Below are 12,299 nucleotides of genomic sequence, written 5' to 3'. Positions count from 1 at the left end.
TAAATCCTAAGATTGAGTGCATCCTGAATCTCTAAACAGGGGCATAGGAAGACGGATAACCAAGGAATAAGTCAGAACTCCAGCATGGAGAGGGGACAATCCCCTCCTACTCTGCATTCTCTCTGGTGCCTTACAGAATGCTGAAGCCTTGCAAATTAGATTGGCCCTTCAAATTTAAGTTCGTGGTCACCTTTTAAGTCCTCCAGGGAACTACAGGCCTGGGTCCCCGCCAGCTCTGAGCTCCCATGCCAGTGACCTCCAAACCGCCCCTTGTGTCCCGTTATACCGCCCTCTTCCGCCCGGTCTCCGCTCCCTCGCGTCTTCCCCCGCCAGCGCCGCTCGCCCGCAGCGCGGGGCGAGCCCCAGGACGGCCCCTAGCGCGCCAGCACCGCGGCGGGCCGGGCAGCGTCACTGCGCATGCTCCCCGCCGCGCGGGTGGGGTCCTGGGGGCCGGGAGGCGGGCGCTGGGCTTGGGTCGCGCTCGGCCGGGAAGGCCTCCGCCTGTCTCCGGCCACGCAGCGGCGGGGGAGCGGCGTCCTGGAGACCCCCGAGAGATGGAAGCGGCGGCGCCGGCGGCGGCCGAGGCGGCGGGGCGCGAGGAGCTCGGTGGGTGCTGCGTGCCGGCGGGGGCGGAGGCCGCGTGCCCTCGGGATGCGCCCGGGCTCCGGGCCGGCGCTCGGCCTCGGCCGGGGAGGCGGGAGCTGGCGCCGGGCCGCGGCTGCCGTTCATCCGCACGCGCGTGGCCCTGGAGAGTCGCGGGTGGCTTTCCTGGAATGGTCGGGGGCTCTTGGGGTCATGGGTCTGGCACGGGTATGAATTGAAAACCCGGCAGAGCAAACCTCCGTGGAACGTGGGATGAGCTGAGGCTCGGGGAGGTGACTGACCCCGGGATGGCACCGGCGCAGGAGCGGGTTGTCTGACCGGAGAGCTGGGCCGGCGAAAAGCCCGGCCTACCAAGGGTGTCAAATGGGCGTGCGTGTGTGGGTGTGGGTGTGTGTGTGTGTGTGGGTGTGTGTGCGCGCGCGCGCGCGCGTTGGGGGTGGGCTGCGTTGTGTAAACACGTCAATGGCAAGTGAGAGCCTGCGCGGTGAATCTCCGCGTCTCCCCCAGCGATGCTTTAGGGCTTTGCGATCGCAGCAGCCCGGTTCTGAGTCCTTGGTGAATCCTTAATTTGCCGGGTGCCACCGAGGAGTGGCGAGCGCGCCGAGTTCACCTAACTGGACAGGAGAGACCTGTAGCCAGCTGGATTGCCAAAGTTTGTTTTCCTGTTTTCCTCTGGTCTCTTATCTCCTTGGCGACAGGGCAAGTACAACACTGTTTATGGTTTCCTGCTGTCACAAGGAAAACAAAAGCAAGGGTCGGGGTAGTCTTGTCATGGTTTCCTGTAGTTGTACGAATTATATTTAGGAATAGTTTTAATTCGATGCTGAATGATTTTTTTTTTTTTTAAGTTGAGCTTTAAAGAAGCACTTCATTATAGTAATTAATAGGTTGGTGTTCCTGTAATAATGGGCAGGGCACTTTGCAAGTGATTTCTTTCAAGTCCTAATAATGGTAGAAATAAACTTAGCATTTTATTGATTGTTTACTTTGTGTCAAGCCGTGTGCTAAGTGCTATACATACGCACTGTTTCCTTTAATCTTCAAGACAATTGGGTGAGGTAGATGCTATTACTATCCCCATTTTATAGATACAGTAATTTTAAGTTAATTAAAGGCATAACCCAGATACAAACCCAGTTTGTCTGTTTTAAATTCACTAATAACGCCTCTTAGGATGTGGGGAAATGGGCATTCTCATGCATTGATGGTAAGAACAGTGTAATGTAATTATCGTTAAAAATGCACATATCCTTTGACCCAGCAATTTTACTTCTAGAAATATTTCCCAGAGAAATAAGTCATGTAACAAATACTTATGTCAGGAAATGTTCACTACGTTATTTATAGTTGAGAAAATCTGGTAACTATCTAAATGTCCAATTAAAGGAAATTGTTTGGGTAAATTGCGATATAGCCATATACTGAATAGGTCATTAAAAGTAATATGGGACGATGTTTGCCACATACATGTTTTAAGTGTTTATTTATTTATTTTGAGAAAGAGAAGGTGTGTGTGTGCATGGAGGAGGGGCAGAGAGAGAGGAGAGAGAGAATCCCAAGCAAGCTCCGTACTCCCAGTGTGGACGTGGGGCTTGATCTCACTCTTCTTTTCTGAAATTCAGGAAAGAGATCGATATGTCCTTTCTAGAAGTATGGTTGTAGCCGTGGGCTTGGAGAGAAATGGTTACACTCTGGATATACTCGAAAGTATAAGCAGAATGATTTCCTAACAGATTAGATGAAGGTTGAGAGTGAAACAGGAAACAGGAATGACTCCAGGGATCTGAGTATTTGGAAGAATGAAATTGCCATCAACTCAGATGTTATGGTGGTTTTATAGAATGTCTCCAGATTCTTTGATGTTTGTCTCTTCAAGAGGAGGACTTAATTTCCTTCTCTTGGAGTGTGGATTGGATTTATTAACTTGCTTCCAACGGACAGATGATGGTGGAAGTGATAATATGTGACTTCCAAGCCAGGTCTGAAAAGGCATTGTGCCTTGCTCTCTCTTTCCTGGATCATTCACTTGGGGGGAAGCCAGCTGCCATGTTGTGAGGATACTCAAGCAGATGTTAAGTAAGTAGGCAATTAGATTTATGTCTAGACCTAGTGAGAGATCTGGTCTGGAGATACAAATTTGGAAGTCATCAGCATTTAGGTGGTATTAAAAGCCATGGGACTGAAGGAGAACATACAGGAGTGACTGCATGTATTTGCACTCTAAAATGTTACGAGTGGTTGTTTCTGGCTAGTGAGGTAATTTTAATTTAAAAATATTGCTTATGTATATATTTTCTGATGTTCTACAATGACAAAATATTATTTTCTACAATGACCAGATTTTAAAAATTGGATGGCTATGTAAAAGGCACTGGTAGAGATGTTAAGACACAGATTTTCTTAAGGTATGTTAGTAGCCATTTGTACAGCTTAAGGTCTACATTTCATAGGCAATGGAGAACTCTGGAAGATTTCTTGCTGTGCATATTTTCACCACTTCAGAAATGAATAAGACAGTTACTATTCCCATATTGCATAGATAGTAGTTTATAGATTTAGAAGACCACATTATGTTATATTAAAAGAAGTTATTTCTATTTTTAGTTTGTCCATTGTCAAAATAAAAGTGATTTATTTTGCTATTATAAAAGTAATGCTAGTTTATTACTCTCTTCTTATTTTTTTTCTACATTTTCCAGAGGAAGACAGTAAAAAGTACTCATGATCCCATTGGCCATCTCTATCCTTAACTTATTCCCCATTTTTGATGTGTTTCCTTGCTTTCATTTTAAATTAACTTTTTAAAACATCATTGAATTCATACTGTGATTATCCAGCTTTTTCACACTCAGCATGATATACTTTTCCCTGTTTTACTTAGACTTCAAAACTATAATTTAATGTCAGTGTAATGCTTTATAAAGTGGAGGTCCTGTAGTTAATTTAGCAATTTCCTGATTGTTGCACATTTAGGTTGTTTCCAAATTTTCAACATAAATAATGTTTCATTCAACATCTTTGTGCAGAAATCCTTTTTTTCTATATACTGGCTTGTCAGAACTGGAATTACTAGGTGAAAGGATAAACATTTTTAAGGTTTCAAGATATATTGGTAAATTAATGTGATTTTCTTTAATTCTGACTACAACTAGAAATTTAGGTCGATTTTTAGGTTAAGAAATTGAGGTTGAAACAATTGTCTGGGCAGTATAAAAGATCATACAAGTACTGCCTAATTTAAGAATGTTCCGATTTTCTGCCCTATTCATGTATACATACGGTATGTTATGTATCGTGTATAATATTGAATGAAGCTGGTGTTTCTTATTCATGTGGTTTTTCCATTTGTAAATAGAAATAACTGTGTTTAGGTAGTTTGCTATCCATTGCTTAGTAGTGTTTTATTTTATAAGACATTTTTAACTCTTACCTAGAGTAATCACATAGCACTTTTTAGAACTGTCCAGTTCAGTACTTGGCCAAAAATTACAGCAGGACATTGGCAAATAATAGTAAATTATAATATAAATTGTAATTTTGTAACTTTTAATTATGTTGTTTGAGTGTTCTGATTTTATTCCATACCTTTCTTAACTTTGTTAAAGCGTTTACCGTGACCGTGTTAGGTTTTTAAGTACTTGTTTCTTCTGCTAGTCTCTATTTCCTTCTGGCCAGCATAACACATTTTGGCTACACACAGTTTGCACCTCATAAATGCTCAAAATTATTAATTGTTGATAGTAAATTAATTAATAAATTTCTTGTCAGAAATTTACATTTAAAATCCTGTGCAGCATTGTGTAGGAAGGGGAGGAACACTAGTGTTTACTGACTACCTCTGTGCCAAGAACTAGGCTCTGTGCTTCATAAATGTTACCTCATTTCATTATCATAAAACCCCTGTGAGGGAGAAGTTACTGCTCTCATTTTACACGTGAGAAGGTAGGCCCACAGGAACCCTGGTTAAAGTATAAATCAGATCAGGTCACTCCCCTGCACCAAACTCTGTTGCTGTGTTGTCCAGTGTGATAATCTGCAGCCGTACGTATATTTGAAATGTTGTTTGTCTAAATTAAAATATGATGTACGTGTAAAACGCACACTGGATTTCCAAGACTTAGTATGAAAAATAAAATGTAAAGTATCTTGTTAGTAATTTTTTTTGTTGATTACATTTTCAATGATAGTATTTTGAATATATTGGCTTACATAAGATGTATTATTAAAATTAATTTTGCCTGTTAGTTTCCTTTTTCAAAAACGTGAGTACTAGAACATTTAAATTATGTTTGTGGCTCATGTTATATTTCTGTTGTACAACGCTGCTTTAGGTGGCTTTCATGCCACTCAGGATGGTCTGCAAGGCTGTGTAGCATCTGTTACCTCTGTTACCTCTGATCTCGCTTACTCCCCCCTTGCTCTGCCCTCTCTGCTCACTCTGGCCTCCTTCTCCTGAACACACCAGGCTCTCTGCATCCTCAGAGCCTTTGTCTTTGCTGTTTCCACTGCCTAATTGCTCTTCCCCCAGATAACCACATTGTTCACCGCCCCATCCTCCTTCAGTTCTTCTTTAAAACCCTACTTTCTCAGTGAGGCCTAATTCGGCTGTCCTATCTAAAACCATAGACTGTCCCTCCCAATCCCTATTTTCCTTCTTAACATTTAACACTAGCATACTCTCTATTTTACTTATTTATTGTCTCTTTCCTTCACTAGAATTTGAGCTCCATGAGGGCAAGAATTTTTGTTAGTTTTAGTAATTGCTTAATTCCCAGCATCTAGTAATACCGACACATATTGGGTGTTAATATTTGTGAAACTGAATTAAAAAGGATTGCAACCTCTTTTATGAGCACATTCAATCAGAAGGCATTTTAATGTGTTCTTTAGATTCAGTAACTATCTTGTATCTTTCAAACTTCATACAAACAAATCATGATTCAAAATCATGATAATGTAATCGGCCCTAAAACCTGACTGCTTCACCTACTCTTAGTTTACTTAGTTTAACAAATACATATTTCTTACTATGTAATGTTACCTAAATAATACAGGCTAAAACTGCAGAGAAGGTCTTAGGGAGTTATATTTTTAAGCGTAGCTTTTAAAAATACGTTTAAGCATATGGTTATTTAACTAATAATATGTGTCATATTGCCTTAATGATAGATGAGAAACAATTTAGAAACGTGTACTTCTTAAATTGCTAACACTGTTAAGAATAATTTTATCTCAAATAGTTTCAGATTTAAAAAAATAGCTCTTTTTAATCTCACTGTTATTTGAGAAGCTTCCTGAGATAATTAAATTTTTATTAAGGTTTTAAAGGTGAGGGTTCAGACAAATGGATTTAAAGCAAAGAAATATATATGAAAAGTTATTTTCACAGTAACTCATATTTAATGTTTCCTAGACCACATAAAATTGAGAAATAATGAATTTAAGAATGAGGGAAAAGTTTAAACTACAAGGCATTACAGTGTTAAACAAAATTAAATAAGACAGTTGCTATGCAGTATAAATTTGTTAAGACTAATTGTGAGCCCAACTAACTTTTAGTTGGGAATTTGACTGTACATTGTAATCCTATTTTAAAAACTTGATTCTGTGAATGATAGAACTAGTAGAGTACTTATAGATTATATTAACAACTCTAGATATTCAGGTTTAACTAAAAGATACTAAAAATAAGTGATCTGATGATACCATTAAAAGTAAACTTACAAGTTGTGAGAAAACTTTTTTTTTCTGACTTTTTTTCTGACAGGCATGCTGGCTGCTATGATCTCTTGGGAGGTATGCTTCAAATAATAGATTGTTCAGTGTTTGAAATATTGGCAGTGATAACTGTCTTTATAGAGAACTTAAATAGTGTATTTAGTAATGCACAAAATGTATAGTACATCCTATGGCAGAAAGAAATTAGTTCAAATAATGACAATTTGAATAGCTGAATGAATAAAAATGCAAATGAACTTAAGAGTCAGCAAGAGCAATGGAGTAAATTTTAGAATGAAAATATTAACACGTTTCTGTTTAAAGATAATGCAGTGAATAATGATGATTGTTGTCAATTAAATTCATATATTGAAGTCCTAACCCTTTAGTACCACAGAATGTGACCTTACTTGGCAATAGGATCATTGTAAATGTAATTAGTTAAGATAAAGGCCACACTGGAGTAGGGTGGTCCACTAATCCAGTATGACTTGTATCCTTATAATAAGGGGAAATTAGGACACAGACATGCATACAGGGAAAATACCCTATGAACTTGAAGATAGCCATCTATAAGCCAAGAAGAACAGCCTGGAACAGATCCCTCTCTCCTAGCCCTCAGTAGGAACCAGCCATGCCAACACCTTGATTTCAGACTTCTAGCCTCCAGAATTGATAATAAATTTCTGTTTTTTTAAGCCACCCACTGTGTAGTACCTTGTTATAGCAGCCCTAACAAACTAATACCGTGGTTTTACAAGATAAAGTGTTAATTTACTTTGTATAGAGTATAACAGAAAAGATATAGGATCTGTTCAAACAAATGATGAACATAGTTTATAATATTAATAGATATCAGAGTAAAGTGATGTGGTAGGTATCCCAGCATTAGCTCTCTAATACTGAGAAACAATTTACTTAAATTTTCACGGTGCACAGGTTTAAGCTGAGTCACTTTTGATACTGAAGAACAAGAAACTAGGAAATCCTGCAAAATAGTCTGTGGAGAATGTCCTGAAGATTGAAGGGTTAGAAAAACTACCCAAAGGCAAAGTTAGGGAATTCCTATCATAGAAAATCCTCATTAATTTAGATTCTATGCGTTTAGAATGTTTACTAATTCATTGATCTTATTTTACACATACTAGTAACATTATTAGAGGAGGAATATTTAAATTACTGAAGAGTAGGCTATTTTCAAGCACTTTCCAATATCTTTTTTTTTAATTATGTTATATGAACATTTACCATGAGATCTGTCCTCTTAACAGATTTTTAAGTGTACAGTATAGTATTGTAATCCATAGGCACAATGTTGCATGTCAGGTCTCTAGAACTTACTTACCTTGCATAACTGAAATTTCATACATGTTGGTTAGCAACTCCCTGTTTTCCCCTCCACACTGGCTGGTAACTACCACTCTCGTCTTTGTTTCTATGAGTTCGGCTATTTTAAATTCCATAAATAGGTGGAATTGGGTGGTATTTGAACTGTGACTAGCCTATTTCATTTAGCATAATGTCTTCAAGGTCCACCCATGTTTTGCATATTAAAGAATTTCTTTCTTAAGGCTAAATAATATTCCATTGTGTGTATATATCCTATTTTCTTTATCCATTTCTCTGTCAGTGCATGTTGTTTCCACATGCTGGCTGTTGTGAGTAGCACTAACCTGAGCACGGGAGTATTAACATCTCTTCAAGCTCCTGATTTCAGTGCTTATGGGTAAATTCTCAGAAGTGGCACTGAGTCATATGGTAATTCCGTTTTTAATTTTTTGAGGAATCTCTGTACTGTTTTCCTTCACAACTATAACATTTTGCATTCCTACCAACTGTGTAGAAGGGTTGCAGTTTTGCCACATCCTCACCAATATTTGTTGCCTTTTTTTTTTTTAAGTTTATTTTGAGAGAGAGAATGAGCATGAGCAGGGAGGGCAGAGGGGGAGGGAGAGAGAGAGAGAGAGAGACAGAGAGAGCGAGAGGAAGAGAATCCCAATCAGGCTCCATGCTGTCAGCACAGAGCCCGATGTGGAGGTCAGTCCAATGAAACATGATATCATGACTTGAGCTGAAATCAAGAGTTGGACGCTTAACCTACTAAGCCATCCTGGTGCCCCACCTTTTTATTTGTTTTTATAATGACCACCCTAATAGGTGTAAAGTGACATTCATTGTGGTTTTAATTTTCATTTTTCTGATGATTAGTGACATTGAACATCTTTTCATGAATCCATTGGCCATTTGTGTATCATCTTTGTTCAAATCTTTAGCCAATTTACTAATCTGATCTCTAGGTTTTTTGCTCTTGAGTTGTAGGAGTTTCTTATATATTGTGGAAATTAGCCCTTTATCAAATATATAGTTTGCAAAGTTGGCAAATATTCTTTCCCATTCTGTAGGTTGGCTTTTCACTATGTTGACTATTTCTTTTCTTGTATAGAAGCTTTTTAATTTGATGTAGGCCCTCTTGCCTATTTTTGCTTTTGTTGCCTGTGCTTCTGGTGTCATATCCATGAAATCATTGCCAAAACCAATGTCTGAGGCTTTTTCAAGTATTTAAGTCTTTAATATATTTTAAATTGATTTTTGTGTATGGATTGAGATAAAGATCCACTTTCCTTCTTGTGCATGTGTATATTCAGTTTTCCCACGACTGTTTGTTGAAGAGATTTTCCCCATTGTGTATTCCTGGCACCATTGCCAAAGATCAGTTGACCATATATGCATAGATTTATTTCTGGGTTCTCCATTTAGTTTCAGTGGTCTATAAGCCTAGCTTTATGCCAATATCATACTATTTTCATTACAAAAAAATCCCCAATACCCAAAACAATCTTGAAAAAGAAGAACAACGTGATCATACTTCCTGATTTCAAAATGTATTACAAAAATATATATTACAAAGCTAACGCATCTTCCAGTATCTTAAAGTATAACTTTACTCTTACGAAAAACTGTTGTAATGAGTTCCATTTGGTACTGGGATAATGAAGGCTGCCTAAATCCTAGTCTCTCTACATGTCCTCCCTTAAAAACCTGTTAATTCAAAAAGGAGCACACGTAAACCATTCATGAAGTTACTCTTTTAGCATTAGTAGGAGACCAAGATACCACAAACCTCAAATTTTCTATAAGCAGAAAAATAAACAGCAGAATTCAGAGTACCTGTTGCTGCTGCAAGCAGTGAAAGTGGGGAGGGTTCTTTAGAATCTCTGGAAAAGAGGAGAGGGGATTAGGAGGTCTAGAAGTATAGTAACCTTGGCAAAACATTGCTTCTGGAGGAGAAGGAGATAAAAGGAGCAATCTAGATGTCCCTCTGATACCTGGAGGTGAAAAAAAAGAAGGAAGTAAGGGGCAGGGGGGCAGGTAGGGGACTAAATATCCTTCAGAAATGAAAGAGAACCAGAAAGATACCAGTTGCTCCCTATAACCCCAGTCAGTGAACATCATCCATTACATAAACTGAACTTCATCCTGCTAACAGAAGGCACTACTTTCAAATTAGGATCCCTGTCCATGAAATGCCTAGCAATAGGAAAAATCATAAATAAATAATAGAGTACAAGGTGTCCAAGGGAGAACATATTGAAATGAAAATTTAATAGAGTCATTGAATTTCAAAGAAGAATTTAAATGAGTTAAAGACATCAAAAGGGTCAAAGAAAAAGTGGTTGAAATGGAAGACAGGCAAAGGAGATTTGACATATAATTGGAATCTCTAAAGAAGAAAAACAAAATATTTGAACTAAACAGATATTAATCCAAGAAAAATGTCCAGAAATAAGAAAGCCAAAATCTACATAATCGAAAAAGCCCACCGTGTCCCTGGGAAAATTGACTCAAAATGCTTAGACTGAAGACATATCATAGTAAAACCATTAGATCTTAAAGGCAAAAATTCCTCAGGACCTCAAGCAAAAGGGACAAAGTATGTAATGGCTCAGAAAATTAGTTTGTCATCAGACTTCTCTAGAGTAGCCTATAAAGCAAGGCAAGAGTGGAGCAGCATTTTCAAGAAACTCAAAGATACAAAGTGTAAGCCAGAGGTGTTCTGTCAAGCTGTCCTTCATAGCAAGGCTGTGGAAAAGCAGTTTAAAGCATGCTAGAACTTAGGAAATACTGTGTCCAGGAGCTCTTCCTAGAGAATGTAGTAGAGCAGTGGTTCTCAAAGTGTGGTTCCCAGACCAGAAACTTCAGAATCACCTGGGAACTTAGAAATGCATATTCTCAGACTCACCCCAGGCCTGCTGAATCAGAAGCTTTGGGGCGAGGTACATCAATTTGTGTTTTCTCAAGTCCTACGTGTCATTGTGATACACAGTGTGATACACAAAAGAATGAACTTCTTCCAGCCAAGGAATGATTGAGAACACTTTGGCAGAGGACGGACAGCAAGCATTTAATATTACCAATTATATATATGTCTTTAAAGTATTGCACCAATATTAAACTGAGTTTAATAACTGTAATGTGAATATTCAAGAACGTCTTCTTGTTCCTAGAGAATACATGCTAACTTTAGGGTAAGGGGCTTTGATATATGTAACCTGCTCTCAGATAGTTCATAAAAAGTGATAAACATTTGAGCAACAAAAGGCAAACATGGCAAAATGTTAAAAATTGGTAAGTCTGGAAAGGATACATATGAGGGGTTTTTTTTTTGGTACCATTCTTGCAAATTTAATGTAAGTTTTAAATTATTCCAAAATAAAAAAACTTAAAAAAATTATATGACCGTCATTCCTAACTAAATTATTTATGTTACCCCAGTTCTCTGTTTCATAGGTTTATTGTGTTTATTTGAAGGAAGCAACTTTTCATTTCTTTTAACTATCCTATACTTCAGGGGCATCTGGGTGGCTCAAAGTGTCTGACTCTTGATTTCAGCTCAGGTCATAATCTCATGGTCTGTGAGTTCCAGCCCTGCGTCAGGCTCTGCGCTGACAGCATATGGAGCCTGCTTGGAATTCTCCCTCTCTCTCCCTCTCCCGCCTCTCCTGTGTGTGCATGTACATGCTGTCTTTCCCTCTCTCTCAGAATAAATAAATAAACTTTATTTAAAAAATCTTGTTCTAGAGTTGTCATCCTCAGTCATGCTAAAAACTGTTAGATATAAGAGTACATTTTGATACTAAATTTTAAAAATTGGAATGGCTTTATAACTTAAAGTATTTAAAAATATGATTGCTATTTATGATATAATATGATTTGAAGAGAAGAGACACAAAATCATTTGATTATTTACATTTTTTTTCATCTCATAGTTCTGGGATCATTTTCTATAAACCTCATGTGGACAAAGCAGAAAAAGTTTTGCATTGAATACTTAAGCTTTTCACTCTGCACTGCTTAGTCCAAACAGAATATCCAGCAAATAAGTCCAGTTGTTTTTTAAATATACTAAAACTCAAAAGTATTTATGTGAATTAAGTCAGAGTGGAAATAGTAAAGATGAGTACAAGCGGTATGTCCTTGTTTTAAAAATTGATTTATTACCACTTTAACTCAGTTTTTAAAATCATAGTGAAGCACTTTGCTTTTCTTTTTAAAGATATGGATGTAATGAGGCCCTTAATAAATGAGCAGAATTTTGATGGGACATCAGATGAAGAGCACGAGCAAGAGCTGCTGCCTGTTCAGAAGCATTACCAGCTTGATGATCAAGAGGGTATTTCGTAAGTATTACAGGTTATATGTGTCCTTTTCTTTTCATTCAGGGTCTATTTTGTAATCTATAGGTAAAGCACTTTTCTAGATACTACAGAAGACACACGGATGAGTCAGATATTGTCCCCACCCTCAAGGTGTTTATAGTCTGTTTGGGGAAGAAGAAATACATCTAAAATACAGAGCCATGTGTGGGAATTGCTGCAATTGATATGTATTGTCGCAATACTTGTTAAATGCTATGCATCCTGCAAGAAGGGAGATCTGATTGAAAGGAATAGAAATTTTAAGAGCAGTGGCTTCTGAAA

General features: G+C 38.2%; 1 protein-coding gene across 1 annotated transcript in view; it reads left to right on the top strand.

Moving 5' to 3' along the window:
• Window positions 1–293: 293 nt before the first annotated feature.
• SLC36A4 (solute carrier family 36 member 4) overlaps window positions 294–12,299 on the top strand; it is a 50,376-nt gene continuing 38,370 nt past the window's right edge. Inside the window, exons 1-2 of the mRNA XM_049653417.1 lie at window positions 294–606; window positions 11,876–11,999. Of these exons, the coding sequence (XP_049509374.1) occupies window positions 555–606; window positions 11,876–11,999 (176 nt within the window). The 5' untranslated portion in view covers window positions 294–554. The remainder of the gene's footprint in view (window positions 607–11,875; window positions 12,000–12,299) is intronic.

The sequence above is a fragment of the Panthera uncia genome, chromosome D1, assembly GCF_023721935.1.
Source record: "Panthera uncia isolate 11264 chromosome D1, Puncia_PCG_1.0, whole genome shotgun sequence".
NCBI lineage: Eukaryota > Metazoa > Chordata > Mammalia > Carnivora > Felidae > Panthera > Panthera uncia.
The sequence above is the reverse complement of the archived record's forward strand: the minus strand, read 5'-3'. Positions and strand labels throughout refer to the sequence as shown.